At 42.7% G+C, this 14,131-nt stretch overlaps 1 protein-coding gene across 8 annotated transcripts in view; it reads left to right on the top strand.

Moving 5' to 3' along the window:
* EPS8 (EGFR pathway substrate 8, signaling adaptor) overlaps nucleotides 1-14,131 on the top strand; it is a 237,387-nt gene that overhangs the window by 171,042 nt on the left and 52,214 nt on the right. For all 8 annotated transcript variants that reach the window (XM_075005164.1, XM_075005154.1, XM_075005210.1 and 5 more), the window contains 5 exons: nucleotides 3,166-3,327; nucleotides 3,534-3,683; nucleotides 6,715-6,797; nucleotides 10,493-10,629; nucleotides 13,865-13,938. In XM_075005164.1, coding sequence (XP_074861265.1) covers nucleotides 3,166-3,327; nucleotides 3,534-3,683; nucleotides 6,715-6,797; nucleotides 10,493-10,629; nucleotides 13,865-13,938 — 606 coding nt within the window. The remainder of the gene's footprint in view (nucleotides 1-3,165; nucleotides 3,328-3,533; nucleotides 3,684-6,714; nucleotides 6,798-10,492; nucleotides 10,630-13,864; nucleotides 13,939-14,131) is intronic.

The raw sequence follows: 14,131 nt of genomic DNA on the forward strand, positions 1-14,131 counted from the left end.
GAACCCCAAGAACATGCTATCAGGGGTACCCTTTCATCAACCACAAATATCTATCTTTCTCACCACCGACGCCTCCCACATAGGGTGGGGAGCACACATGGGCGAAAGGGTGACGCAGGGACTGTGGTCCCCTATGGAACAGTCGCTGCACATAAATATACTGGAGCTCAGAGCAGTGTTCAACACCTGCAAACACTTTCGAGACCATATACAAGACAAAGTAGTCGGGATCAATACAGACAATACCTCCACCATGTTTTATATAAATCGACAAGGAGGAGCTCAGTCCCGTGCCTTATGTGCGGAAGCAGTCCACCTGTGGAACTGGTGCATCGCCAACAATATAACTTTGAAAGCCTCGTATTTACCAGGCGCTCACAACGTGCAGGCAGACAAGTTGAGCAGGCGCTTTGCACTCACACACGAGTGGCAGATCTGTTCTGATCTGCTATGACCAATTTTTCATGCATGGGGGTTTCCCCAGATCGACCCGTTTGCCACTCATCGCAACAAGAAGTGCCCACAATACTGCTCCAGGGCAGGACTGGGATGGGGGGTCCTGGGGGACGCATTCATGATCTCGTGGAAGGGCCCCCTGCTCTACGCATTTCCTCCCACAGTGCTCATCCACAAGGTCTTGCAGAAAGCCAGGAGAGAGAGAGAGCCCGCATGATCCTAGTAGTCCCAACTTGGGATCGACAACAATGGTTCCCCTTACTCCTGTGCATGTCGGACCTCCCACCGATGCCCCTTCCGGTGGCGCCAGACCTGCTCACGCAAGCCCAGGGGTCTATAGTGCACCCACACCCCCGAGGCCTGCGACTGCAAGCATGGTTAATCCATGGCTCAGCTCCCTAGAGAGCACATGTACGGAGGGAGTGCAACAAGTCCTAGAAAATAGCAGAAGGACTTCCACCAGGAAGACCTACAAGCAGAAATGGACTCGATTGACTGCATGGTGTTCTACCAAGCAATTAGCTCCCCTTGCTGTGCCTACACCTGTAGTATTAGAATACTTACTGGACCTCGAGAGGCGGACTCTCCCTATCCTCGTTGAAGGTCCACCTTGCCGCTATATCGGCTTTCCGACATGAAGAGGAAGGGCCCACGGTGTTCGCCCATCCCATGGTTACCAGGTTCCTGAAGGGGCTGGTAAACCTGTACCCCCCCTCAGAAACCACTTCCATCTTCGTGGAGCTTGGACCTGGTGCTTAACGCGCTAACGGGACCACCGTTTGAACCCTTAGCCACAGTTTCCCTCCGTCTCCTTACGATAAAGAAGACCTTCCTTCTTGCAATCACGTCAGCTCGCAGGGTGAGCGAGCTCACGGCTGTTATGGCAACGCCACCCTGCACAGTATTTTCGAAGGAGGCGGTAACCTTACGGCTGCATCCAGCCTTTGTTCCGAAAGTTTCTTCAGAGTTTCATATTAACGAACCTATAGTCTTACCCTCGTTTTATCCAAAGCCTCATAACTCCAACAAAGAGGCGCGCCTACATCTCCTGGACGTGAGGAGGGCGCTGGCTTTTTATATAGACAGGACTAAGTCCTTCCGGAAAACGGATAGACTCCGAGTCTCTCTCGCTCCCAGATCAAAAGGAGAAGGTCTGTCTCCGCAGAGAATCTCAAAGCACATCGTATCCTGTATAAAAATGTGCTACGAACTTAGAAAGACTCCTTTACTGGCCCCGCCTAGGACTCACTCCACCAGGGTGGTGGCGGCATCAACAGCCTTTTTCAAGGGCATTGCGCTAAAAGACATCTGCAGAGCGGCGACATGGTCATCCTATGACACCTTCGCCAAGCATTATGCCCTACACACGGTATTCCAAGAGGATACCCGTCTCTCGACAGCGGTCCTTTCGGGGGCAAGCTGCACATAACCTGATTACCCATCTCCTTTCTTGGGTTACTGCTGGGTAGTCACCTATCATGGAGCACCCACGGGCACACTCGAGGAAGAAAGAGAAGTTACTCACCGTAGTAACGATGGTTCTTTGAGATGTGTCCCCGTGGGTCCTCCACCACCCGCCCATCCTCTCTGCTTCGGATCTCTGTTTAGTATTTTTCAGGAGCATCCGAGGCGGTTGGTCAAGGAACTGGCGGGGACCAGATTGCGCACGTGGCCGGGAGCGCACAAGGGAGCGGTGCCGCCGGCGCATGCGCGGTCCGGCAGAAACTGCTGGAAAGATCCGATCTGTGGCGCTGGGTCGAGCCCCACACCTATCATGGAGCACCCACGGGGACACATCTCGAAGAACCATCGTTACTACGATGAGTAACTTCTGTTTCTGTGTATTTGATGCACACACAATGAACAGTTTTTAAAAATTAAAATGATGTAAAAGATATGCAGTCTTATTCATATGGATGAATAATTGAGCCTCAGAACTATTGTATAAAAATGTGTGTAAAATTGGATCTTTTCTGGTTTATGGACAACCTTGCATTGTCAGTGTTAGGAAAGAAATGTATGCAAATCATCACTGCAAGAAAATTGGATGGATCCAGTGCAATGGTAATGAGATATTGCATAGGTACGTCAGTGGTTAAAAAATAAAATGCATGTCGTGCTGGTAGTAAACAAAAGTAGCTACCATTTTATGTTGTCTATATGGAATGAGCATCCAGTCTATCTAGAACCTGTATCTATCAGAAACAAGTGAACAAACATCATTGCCATGAGCATTCTAGTTGGCAGGGTTAGCAGAAACATGGGGGCCCTTCAGGTCAGGGTCAAGGCAAATTAACCGAGTACAGATCAGCTTCGTATTGCGTTGCTGCCTGTGTTTCACTTGCCAGTGATGCCAGGCTGCTACTTTTTATTCATAGTAAATTAATATTCCAGGGATATTTATTTTCTAAATCCTGATTATGATGCCTGAAAAATGTCCAAATATCCAAGATAGTTTAATTGCTAACAAAAATAATAGAGATGATAAACTCTTGGTTATAACAGTCAGTTGATTTCTTTTTTAAAAAGCATTATGGAATAAGAAATCATACCTTGTTATCAATGGGATGTGTTGTGTATGAAGGCACTCCTTTTAAAATATATTGCTTGTCATCCTGTTTCACAACAGTATAAATATTACCAGCACTCAGTTTTGGAAAATGACTTTTAATTTGTGTGCTTTTTTAAAATGCATGTATCAATCATCAGCATCTGACTACCTTTGTTTTGGATCGGAAAGAGGCTATGATAACAGTAGATGATGGTATAAGAAAGCTGAAATTGCTGGATGCCAAGGGCAAAGTGTGGACTCAAGATATGATCCTTCAAGTGGATGACAAAGCTGTCAGTCTGGTGGACTTAGAATCAAAGGTAAAGTCTGTAAATGCAATTCGTATTTTCAGAAAGACAGAAGGAATTAGTAGAAAAATGGTTTTTATATTATTTTAATTACCGCTTTACAGTTTCCATTGTTTGAATGGAACTGTAGCAGTGTTTCAGAGATAAAGTTTCTGAATTTTCGGTAACTGGTAATGTAAGACTTTTTTTTTTTGTCTTTTTTTCTTCCTCTTCTGCAGAATGAACTGGAGAATTTTCCTTTGAGCACAATTCAGCATTGCCAAGCTGTGATGAACACATGCAATTATGATTCTATTCTTGCACTCGTATGCAAAGAACCAGCCCAAAACAAGCCTGATCTTCATCTTTTTCAATGTGATGAGGTTAAGGTAAGGCAATAATAGGGACCCATTGCAAATTGCTTGAATTTTGTAATTTTGAGAATTACCAGTAAGGGGCAAATCAATGACATTGTTTTATAAAATGTACTTTGTTCATTTCTTCTGTTAAATGAAATTTATATTAAAATATTTATGATTTTAAGTTTTCTTAATATGATAAACACACAGCAGTATATTTTGTAAGGGTTATGATGTCTCAAATATTTGAAACTTTAGGAGCGTGAATACCCATATTAACGTTGCTTAGACCATTTTGGGAGGATAATGTTTAAGGCTTAACTATTAAATTAGTATCATGTGTTTTACTAGTATTCACTGATACGAAAATGGTTCAAGAGCATTAACTACAAATTGGTAGAAGCTGATGAAAAGTGACATCTGTTCTTACTACATTTTTCCCTTCCATCTATTGCTTTGTCATTGAGCAGTTACATTTCTTTTAGGTATGTGTATTCTCTGCCCCTGTGCAGGAGATCAAATAATGTTGGTAAGGCAGTCTTCTAGTCACCAGGAGGTACTGATGTCATTTATATCGATAAGAGGTTTGGCAGCAAGTATATATACTAATATTGGCTTGTGCTATATTAGAATACTAGAACGGGATACTATTACTAAGTAAGATGGCCAAAATTGAGAGGAAAAGAGATCTTATTTCCTTGTTGTTAAGATATGCCAGCAATGAGTTAGATTAAAGAAAATCATTGGAAGCACTTGACTTTATTTGGGGAGTGTACATCTCAGTTTCTGCTTATGCAGTAATATAATTCAGACTGCTTCTTTGAATTCTGACCACTAATTTCATGGCACTTTTTAATTTTCTTTCGCAGTAGTTATAGTCACCCTAGTGTAGCCTCTTTTTTTTTTTTTCAGTAACACTAATCACATAGTACAGTTTCTTCAAATAAACATTTGGAATGATTCCAGTGACAGTGTTGTGCAGATGAGTAGGTTAATTGTGTGGCCAGTTGCACAAATTTTAGAACTCCAAGGCCGGATAAAAACCCAAGAAAATGTCATGGTTACAGTGTAATGGAATGTCGGAAACATGAGCAGGAGGCATCCCTGTTCCAAGTGCAGTCTACACATGCAGCACAAAACTTCCCTTCCCTGGGGCTTGGTAGTACCATAAAACTAAAAAAAGTGAGTCTAAGCCTGGCTCTTCCCAGGGTTCCTTTCTGAGGACTGCTCAGCCCACACCCTCGGTCCTGTCTCCCAAAAAGTCACTCAGTTTTTTTCTCTTTATCCTGATGGGGTGACTAATATTATTAAACATTGTCAACAAAACACGCTTCACGTTTGCCAGCAGGATCATCAAGTGCTCACATGGTGGGGTTTTCAAATAAACACTTCAAGCCAGTAACACTGGAACTTAGTCTACATTATGTTCTGCTACAGCGCGTTGTTGGTATAGCTATCTCATATAGCAGTATGGGGAAAAAAATCACCTGCACTGGCCAATATTGCTGTGCCATGAGAACCGCTAATGTGGACATTATCATGCCAATAGAAAACATGTGCCTTTCACTTTTGCGAATGTAATTCAGACTGGTGTTTCAAACTCAGACTCTCGTCTTACTGCCCCTGCCACCATTGCACCCACACACATCACATTATCCCAGGGCTCACACCTAAGATTCCCAGGATCTTGTTAGGGTGGGGGGGGAGTGGAGGGTGAGCCTGGATTTATGTACTGAGAGTCAGCAAAAATATTCCATGATCTTATAAACCAACTTTCTTTGTCCTCCAAACAACTAAGGTTAGTGGATAGTCGGGTTTTCACATGCTGCACCACACAGACAATGGGGCTACAATGGCCACATTTGGGGAGGTTGGGGTGGGTTACTAGGAAGTCTTAGATATAGTGATTGGACTCAGACCCACATAATGTTGTATAGATGCTGGAGCTGACACAGGCTGGGTGTCCCAAGGTACAACCATGCCTTTTCTTGGTGCTATTTGTTGATCAGTGTACAGTGCCTTTCACTAAATGTCTGACAAAACTTAACATAATACAGGCTGAACATCTCTACTACATCCCCCTTGGAACCTGATAGGTGACAAACCAGAGAATTTGCCCAACCACAGGAGGTCAGTATTTTCTAGCAGCAGTGACAACATTCCACTGCTTACTGGGCTCTTAGAAGACAGTTAAAAAGAGTAAATCGCAGCTAAATAATAGCACAGAACACTGAGACCCAGGACTGGTGGTTGTAGACAAACTTCATAAGACTGCCTGAAACTTGACCACACCTAAGATAAATGGACCTCTGGCTAACTGAAATCATGCCGGGCCAGGGATGTTACTGGACCAGAGTGTGCCAGACTAGAGAGGTTCAAACTGTACCATCATTATGTAGTGAAAGAAAAAATCATTTGCTCTGAGAAGAATTGTTAACTTAAAATAATTATAACTATTCAGGCAATTTTCAGTTAAAATGATAGGTATATCAGAAAGACAAGGTGGGTGAGATAATATATTTTATTGGACCCACTTCTGTTGGTGAAAGAGATGTGCTTTTGAACTACAGAGTCCCTCAGATCTATTTCTTTACCAAGAGAAGTTGGTTCAATAGAAGTTGTACAGTGTTTTGAGAAGTACAAATGAAAAATTCTATAGAAGCTAAGTGGAGCATTACTGAGAGAGATTTTTAAAGGCACAAAGGGCAGGTAGATACCAAACTCCTATTAATGCCTGTTAAAAAAAAATCACCCAACTTGTCTTCCTAATATCATATGATCAACGTAGCTCCAACAGTGCTGCAAGCGTACACACCAGAACAGAGTCTGATGTCTGAATGCAGTTATCTGTATCAGCACCCAGAACATAGCATTGTGTGTGTGTGTGTGTGTCTCTAGCTGTTTTTAAAATAGAGTTGAAAGAAAATTCTTTTAATATGTATGTTCTTGCACCTAAATGTGTTTCAAAAACAAACAGGTGGATATTTTTAATCCCATCTATTAGGCTAGTTAACAGCAGAAGTGTTTGACAGTCAAGTAACATCTGTTTCTGTCACTTCAGGCTAACCTTATTCATGAAGATATTGAAAGTGCAATCAGCGACAGCAAAGGGGGGAAACAAAAGAAGAGGCTTGACACACTCAGGTAAAAAAAAAAAAAATTCCAGATAGTGTGAGTAACAGCTTAGTCATAGTAATTTAAAATCGTCCTTTTTCTTTCTTCCTTTTCTACTCTTCCTACCTCTACTATTGTTTACTATCATGTGGTGATCTTCAGGATTTTTATACACCCACTGTCAGGAGCTACAGCTTGATTTATTCATCTCTCTATATTTACAACTTCTATTTTTAACTCTCCCCCGTCTGAGCCGGGAGAACGCTGCCACTTCCTTTAGTGGGCGAGAATAGCTTTGTTGTGTGAAGGATTGAGGGAGTGCACTGAATTCAGAGATTAATGCATTGCTTTTTTTGTGATGGTACGGCACCATATTCATACTGACACCTCCCAGTTGGGATCCTGTCCAGGTGGCAGTGGGGCCCTGCCAGCTGCATGGCTGGGGTGCAGAGTCCTGCTGGCAATCCAAGCCTCACGGAACTGGCCAGGCTGGGGAATCCTGGCAGCCCTGGGGCTGGGAGCTGGCTGGGGGCACTGAGCTCTGCCAGTAGCTTCAGCCCCGGCGACCTGGAGGTGGCAGGGTCCCTGGCAACCCCACAAGGCGGGGCTGGCTGGGGCACATAGACCCTTGGCAATCCCAGCCTGGGAACTCTCGTGGGGAGGGGTGGGGAGCCAGCTGCATACCAGCTCTTCTTTTTTTTTTTTTGAGGAAAATAAGCACTGGATTAATGTCTGATGTTCCCAAAATATCATGCTTCAAGTGGTCACAAGCAGGTGTCAGGAAAGGTCCCCCTTCCACTTTCCAGATATATTCTGTGTTTTCTTTGGTTAGTTGGTTCTTTTCTCTGAAGCATCAGAGATGGCCAGAGGTGGAGATAGGCCCTGGGTAGGATAGGTTCATGCTGTGAGGAGATATTAAGCATTGTCTCTTTCAGGGGCTTTGCTGGCTGGTATCTCACTTAATCTATTTCCTCAGTCACTGGTGTACTTCTCTCCCTCCTATTTTCTCCCAGTGGCCCATAAGAGTCTAATCTCTCTCAGCTGTAATACTTTGGTCTAATTCTAGTTGTTAGGTTCAGAGTGCGGGTGCTGGGTGCTCTTGATAGTTTGTGATATTGAGGAGGTCAGGCTAGGTAATCTGGCCTTAAATTATGACTAAAAGAGAAGTGAGGTAGCAGAGGGATTCGGAAATAATAGAGTAATTTTTAACAGGCATTAGTGGGAGTTTGGTACCTATCTGCCCTTGTGCCTTTGAAAATCTCTCTCAGTAATGCTTCGCTTGGCTTCTATAAAATTTTTCATCTGTACTTCTCAAAGCACTGTACAAAGATAATGAAGTATTAATTTCATCTTTGTACAGATGGCAAAAATAGGTACACGTTAATGATCTGGTGGAGCAGCATATTCTTGGAGTTCACCTATTACTATGGTGTCCAACCTATTTTGAAGCAGTAGTCACTGTAGTGGCTACTGCTATAGTGAACTTAGCTGCATTATTCTGAAAACTGTATTTATTGATCAAGCCACCTAGCCGCACTCATCCAGCCAACAGCCACATATAGCTAATGGCTAGCATGTTGGATACCACGGATGTATAATAACAAAAGCTTAGAAAATTTTACAAGTATTGAAGCACATTCCTAACTTTATTCATATACTGGAAGTTAAATGGCTGCATTTCTGTTTGCAAGACCATGGTTTATATTAAAAGCAGTTTTCAACAGATGAGGACAAAGTAGTACAGGTTGAACTCTCTCATCCCTGGGAAACTGACTGGTGCTGAATGAGAGAATTTGCCGAACCATGGGACGTCAATATTGTCTAGCAGCATTACCAACACTTCCATAGCTTCCTAGGTTTTTAGAAGACATTTAGGGGTAAATGACAGCCCAGAACCCTGAGAGCCAGGCCTAGTGGCTGTAAACAAATGTGGTGGGTTCATTGGAAACTTGGTCACATCCATGATAAGTGGTTGTCTAGCTAACTAAAGTCGTGCCAGATTACAGATGTTGGTGGACAAGAGAATTCTGGGCTAGAGCGGTTCAACCTGTAATACAAGCAGCCCTGGAAGTATTCTTAGCAATGGCAGAAAATTAAAATAATGAGGTTTAGTTTGGGGAAGATGCAAATCAGTACATTTGGGAAAAATTATCTGCAAAGCAATGCTGTGTGGTAGAGCTCAGAAATCTGTAATGCTATAAGCAGGCACAAGATGATAGTTTCTGAACAGAATAGAATTTGCCATCCGTTATGGCATCATGCACATAGGCATGAAGTTGCAGAGAGAGAAGATAATAGTTCCACAATCACAACTCCTCCAGAAATACTGCATGCAGTCTGGTGTACACTTAAGAAGTACATCACCACAATTATGTTGTCTAGGGAAAAAAAAAAAACCTCACACCCTTTCTGCAGCATAGCTGTGCTGACAGAAGCTGCAGTTCAGGCACAACTATGAATAGAAGAAGGCTTCTATCAGCATAGCTGATGTTATTCGGAGAGGTGTTCGTGGTGTCCAGGCACAAAAACTGCTTCTGATGGCTTGCGCTGCAGCTGCGCGTGGGGGGGTTCTACCAACATAGCCATGCCAGAGCAACATGGACAAATAGCCCCACAGATATTAAGAAATTGGAGGAAGTATGAAGAACGACAAGAAAATGACAAAAGATACTGACTGTGGAGAGAAGATTTAAATGTTTAATGTTAATCTAGAGTAAAACAAAATGGGATATGTCTCTGCCAATGTTTGAAGGGTATGAGTAGGGGGAATAAAAGAATTGTGATGGTGGGAAGAAACAGAGTTAATAACAGGGAGAAGGGAAACTTGTTGGAAAGTAAATTCTCTCAGGCTGCTGAATAGTGCCCCAAGAAGAATGGTGGAAAGCCTTACTGGTCATGGTATTTAAGATATCTGGGATAAAAATGCTGGAAAATGTGTGGTAGGGCTCAAACCTGCATTTGTAGAAAGCAGAGGCAGACTAAATGCTGCTCAGGATTTTTTTCCCTCTCCAAATTCAATCATTGTTTCATCAGCTCAGCTTTTAGAAATAAGCAATTGACAGCAGGGTTCCCTCCGATTTTTCCATCCATGTGCGGAATAAATCCTGTTCTGTACCGACACATGTGGGTGTGCGCCACCGGGAGAAACACATGCTGCCCACTGTGGGTGCCCTGCTGATCAGCTGGGCAGCACCTGAATTTCTCCTGTGCAGCCTGCCAAGCACTCAGCTTACAGGGAACACTGGTTGACAGCCCTTCTTGAAAGGGAACACCATGCTGTGGATTTCTTCTCAGCTGACTTCCAATGAAGACTCCCAGCTGACCCTCTCTGCATGTGATGACCTGACTCCTGATATGTCCCTTTCTCTAAATCCATCTCTACTAAAGCATTATATAGCCCAGATGAACAAGCTTTTGTAGCAAGAGGATAATTCTCATTACAGTCTATGTGGCTTTTCCATGTGACCAAAGGAAAGTTTTGTTGGTATTCTTGTGCATGTTTGTCATATGTACTGAGTTAACAATGTCAGATACTCGTAGGAAGAGTTTATCACAAATCAGTCTTTCAAGTATGCTCAATTTACTACAAATTGTAGCCCTGTGTACTGCTGACTCGTAACATCTGACAAAGATTTTCCCGTACGCCCACTTGCCTTTACCAATAGCGTGGTAGAAGGGAGAGAATTTTTTCCAAGCTTCATCTCTGTTTCATTACATTTCTTTAGGATGATTTCCAAAGCTGACAGCTCCATTCCTCCACCTCCAAAAGCGCCCGCTCCTGTTCCCCCAGGTACTGTCACACAGGTGGATGTCAGAAGCCGCGTGGCAGCATGGTCAGCTTGGGCAGCTGAACAAGGAGACTGTGAGTATTGGCCCTGTTTGTGATTGAGTAATTGGCAATGTTCCGGGCAGTATGTTTGCATGTTGCCAACAAACAGAAAGAATTATTACCAACAAAATCTCCATGAAGATTTTGATAACTGAGGCTTAAAATAGAAATGACCAATTGCATTATCTGCTCCATTCCTCCGAGGGCAGATCAGGGCTATTCACTCTTGTATAGCTTCAACTGTTTTGTTCACTCTATTTTTAAATGCCCCTAGCTGCCATTCCCCGCAGAGACGATTTGATGAGCTAGTAGATTTGGCTGTCAGAACCTGAGCTTTGTTGTTCACCACAACTTTTCCTTTTCTGAGCTTTTATTAAATTTTGTCGTTTTCTTTGATATTGAAATGCCCAGCATTGAACATGATATTCTAGGCTCAGTCTATGAAAGTTGACTGAAGTCTGGATGCTGCATGGCCATAATTACTGGTGTACATAATACTGACTGCACAGTATAGCTCCGGTAACTTCAGCAATGCTGTGCTCAGTAATTTATGTGTAAGATCAAACCCTGGTAAATTTCCCAGGGCAACAACCTTTCTTTTTTTCAAATATATTTTTCAGCTAATCACTATGATAAAAAGGTGACTAGGCTGTTGGACTCCACTTCCCTTAATTTTGAAGCAAATGGTGTGATTAACTTGGCTTGTCCTCTCTACAAATCTAAACAAAACTGTGTTACAACACTGTAGAAAAATGAACGTATATGGGTCTGATCTTCTGTGCAGGGCTTCAGATTTTTGACTGTCATGGAAAAAACATGTTTTCTAAGAGAGGAAAATTGAAACTATTGCTAATGGGGAAATAAGTCAACAACTTTTAGTACTATAGAAGAGGTTTAAAGAATAATTTTGGGTAAATTGAGTTTTTGAAGTATTTACTTGAATGGTTTCTTATTAAAATAAAAGCAAAAGAATCCATTGTTCGTGAGGGACTTTATCCCTTTGTCTGTCTATTGAATGAAAGTATTTGTTAATGGAGTGTACAGCTGTGCAGCACAAAGCATTTTAAAATGTCCACTGAAAGCAATAACTATCAGAACATTTTTATATACTGCCATGTGGCATTATGTGCTACATCAAGCAAAAGCTAATCTGTTCTTTCATTTGAATTTCCTTTTATTTAAAGGTGTTTATGGATTTATTTATTTATTTGGTAAAGTGGACTGTTACTGAATTGTGTTCCTGGCAATTACAGAGGATGTTTTCTCTTTGTCTGGATGTATTCTAAATTGCCCTAACTGAAACCCCCACAGTTAAGTAGATTCTTGTGCCGTAGCCTTTATCAAAATTTACTTTTATAAATGCAAACTTAGGGTGGTTCCCTTGAACATAAAGATGTGCTCTTTTCAAATAAGAATCACTAGCTCAGAGTCTGCCCATGTCTACTTGTGTGCTATTAACTCACTACATTTCCTTTCCTCTCAGCCAGCTGTGCTTAATTTGCCAGTTGTGCATAACTTCCCCCCTGCCTTTTCCCATTCTGCCTTTTCAAATGGAATGCCCTCCTTGAACTGATGCCTGAGGCAGCTGTGATAGGCTGCCTCCCCTTCCAGAGTACCATGTGCTATGCTGAGGTGCCACTGAGCCCACTTGTTACACCAGCCTGGGCTCACTTATGCTGCCCTGCTCAGCCAGGCCCACTCCAGACCTAATATAGGATGGATTCGGGCGTTACTGATGAGAGCATTAATTCAGGGCAAATTGTTCAGGACAGGGCTGCTTACATCCCAAGACAGGGGGCCCCTTCACTATAAGGCACACCAAACCACTCACAACAAATACTTCTGTTTATCGCATTGGCTAACGAGGGCTACGTCTACACTAGCCCCAAACTTCGAAATGGCCATTTCGAAGTTTACTAATGAAGCGCTGAAATGCATATTCAGCTCCTCATTAGCATGTGCGCAGCCGTGGCATTTTGAAATTGACGCAGCTTGCTGCCGCGCAGCTCGTCCCTACGGGGCTCCTTTTCGAAAGGACCCAGCCTACTTCGAAGTCCCCTTATTCCCGTGAGCAGATGGGAAAAAGGGGACTTCAAAGTAGATGGGGTCCATTCGAAAAGGAGCCCTGTTGGGACAAGCCGCGTCAATTTCGAAATACCGCGGCCGCCCGCATGCTAATGAGGTGCTGAATATGCATTTCAGCGCTTCATTAGTAAACTTCAAAATGGCCATTTGAATGGCTATTTCAAACTTTGGGGCTAGTGTAGACATGGCCAAGAAGTCATAGAAGCAATTCCCTTCAGATTCTTCAGTTCTTCTGTGCCACCACCAACACCACTCCTTATACAGGTGAAATGTTATGACAACCAGTCTCACCAAGTGAACAGGTTCTTTTAATCCCAGAGGAGCATCCACATTCAGAGGCCAATTTGTAACTCAGATCTTACCCCCCAAATGCTTGCTGTTAGCCAGTCCTTTAGAATCTTGAATCTAAAGGTTTATTAATAATAAGAAAGAAAGGATGAGAGTTAAAATTGTTAAATGAATCAAATTATGTACACCATAAGACATAAGTTCAAGTGCAATACAGTATTTTGAATAGATTGTTTTAAAACAGGTATGAAAATGGTTCTTCAGAGAAAACATTTGTCTGCTTATTTGTTCCTCATTTTCATGAACGTCACTTCTCTCTAGTTTAACTATGCATCATGCAAACTCGAGATCCTCCCCCTTTCTACTGTTGCAGATGATTTGCATCAGAAATAAGGTTTCATGAAATCAAAGTCGCAGAAGGAGATATTTTATGTCAGAAGAAGGAATCTCATAGGTTGTGTAATTTTGAGGAGTAAAGGGACTTCAAAGTAGCACAGGCACTTTGAAGTACTTGCGGCTGACCCGTGGCTACTTCAAAGTTGCCGCGGGGGAGATTTAGCTGAATGAAGTGCTGCATATGCACCGCAGCACTTTATGAGTAATCTCCCAATATCCTAATTACCATGCTCCCTTCGAAGTCGGGGGGCTAGTCTAGACACAGCCATAATGTTTTATGTTTCTTGCCTGCTTTCCCCCCTCCATTCCCCTCCAGTTTTGCATTTAAGTGCATAGTGTGTGTTATGCATTTGGGCCTCAGCAGTTTGAGAGTTATGAACATTTTAGTTTCCCTTGCCCTTCTGGCATGATGGTTCCATATGTTACATCGGTGTACACAATTCTTAATTTCTGATATCCTGTACTTTGTATGTCCTGTTGCACCTCCCCATCTCTGTAGTTGAAAAACCCAGGCAGTTCCACGAGCATGAAGAAACCACTGAGATGATGGCAGCCAGGATTGACAGAGATGTTGTAAGTGCAGATATATGTTATGTGCAGTGTTGTTCAGTGTTCTTGAAATGTTGCATTGTTGCTTCATGAACAGGAATAGCCTTTTTCACAGGCATAGGGTAAGACATAGTTCATGAAGAATGTTTGCCAGTTATGCCAAACTGTGTGATAGACTTACAAGAGTCACACAAAAGGACTGAGATAAGACCAGCAA

This window comes from Carettochelys insculpta, chromosome 1, assembly GCF_033958435.1.
Source record: "Carettochelys insculpta isolate YL-2023 chromosome 1, ASM3395843v1, whole genome shotgun sequence".
Classification (NCBI taxonomy): Eukaryota; Metazoa; Chordata; order Testudines; family Carettochelyidae; genus Carettochelys; species Carettochelys insculpta.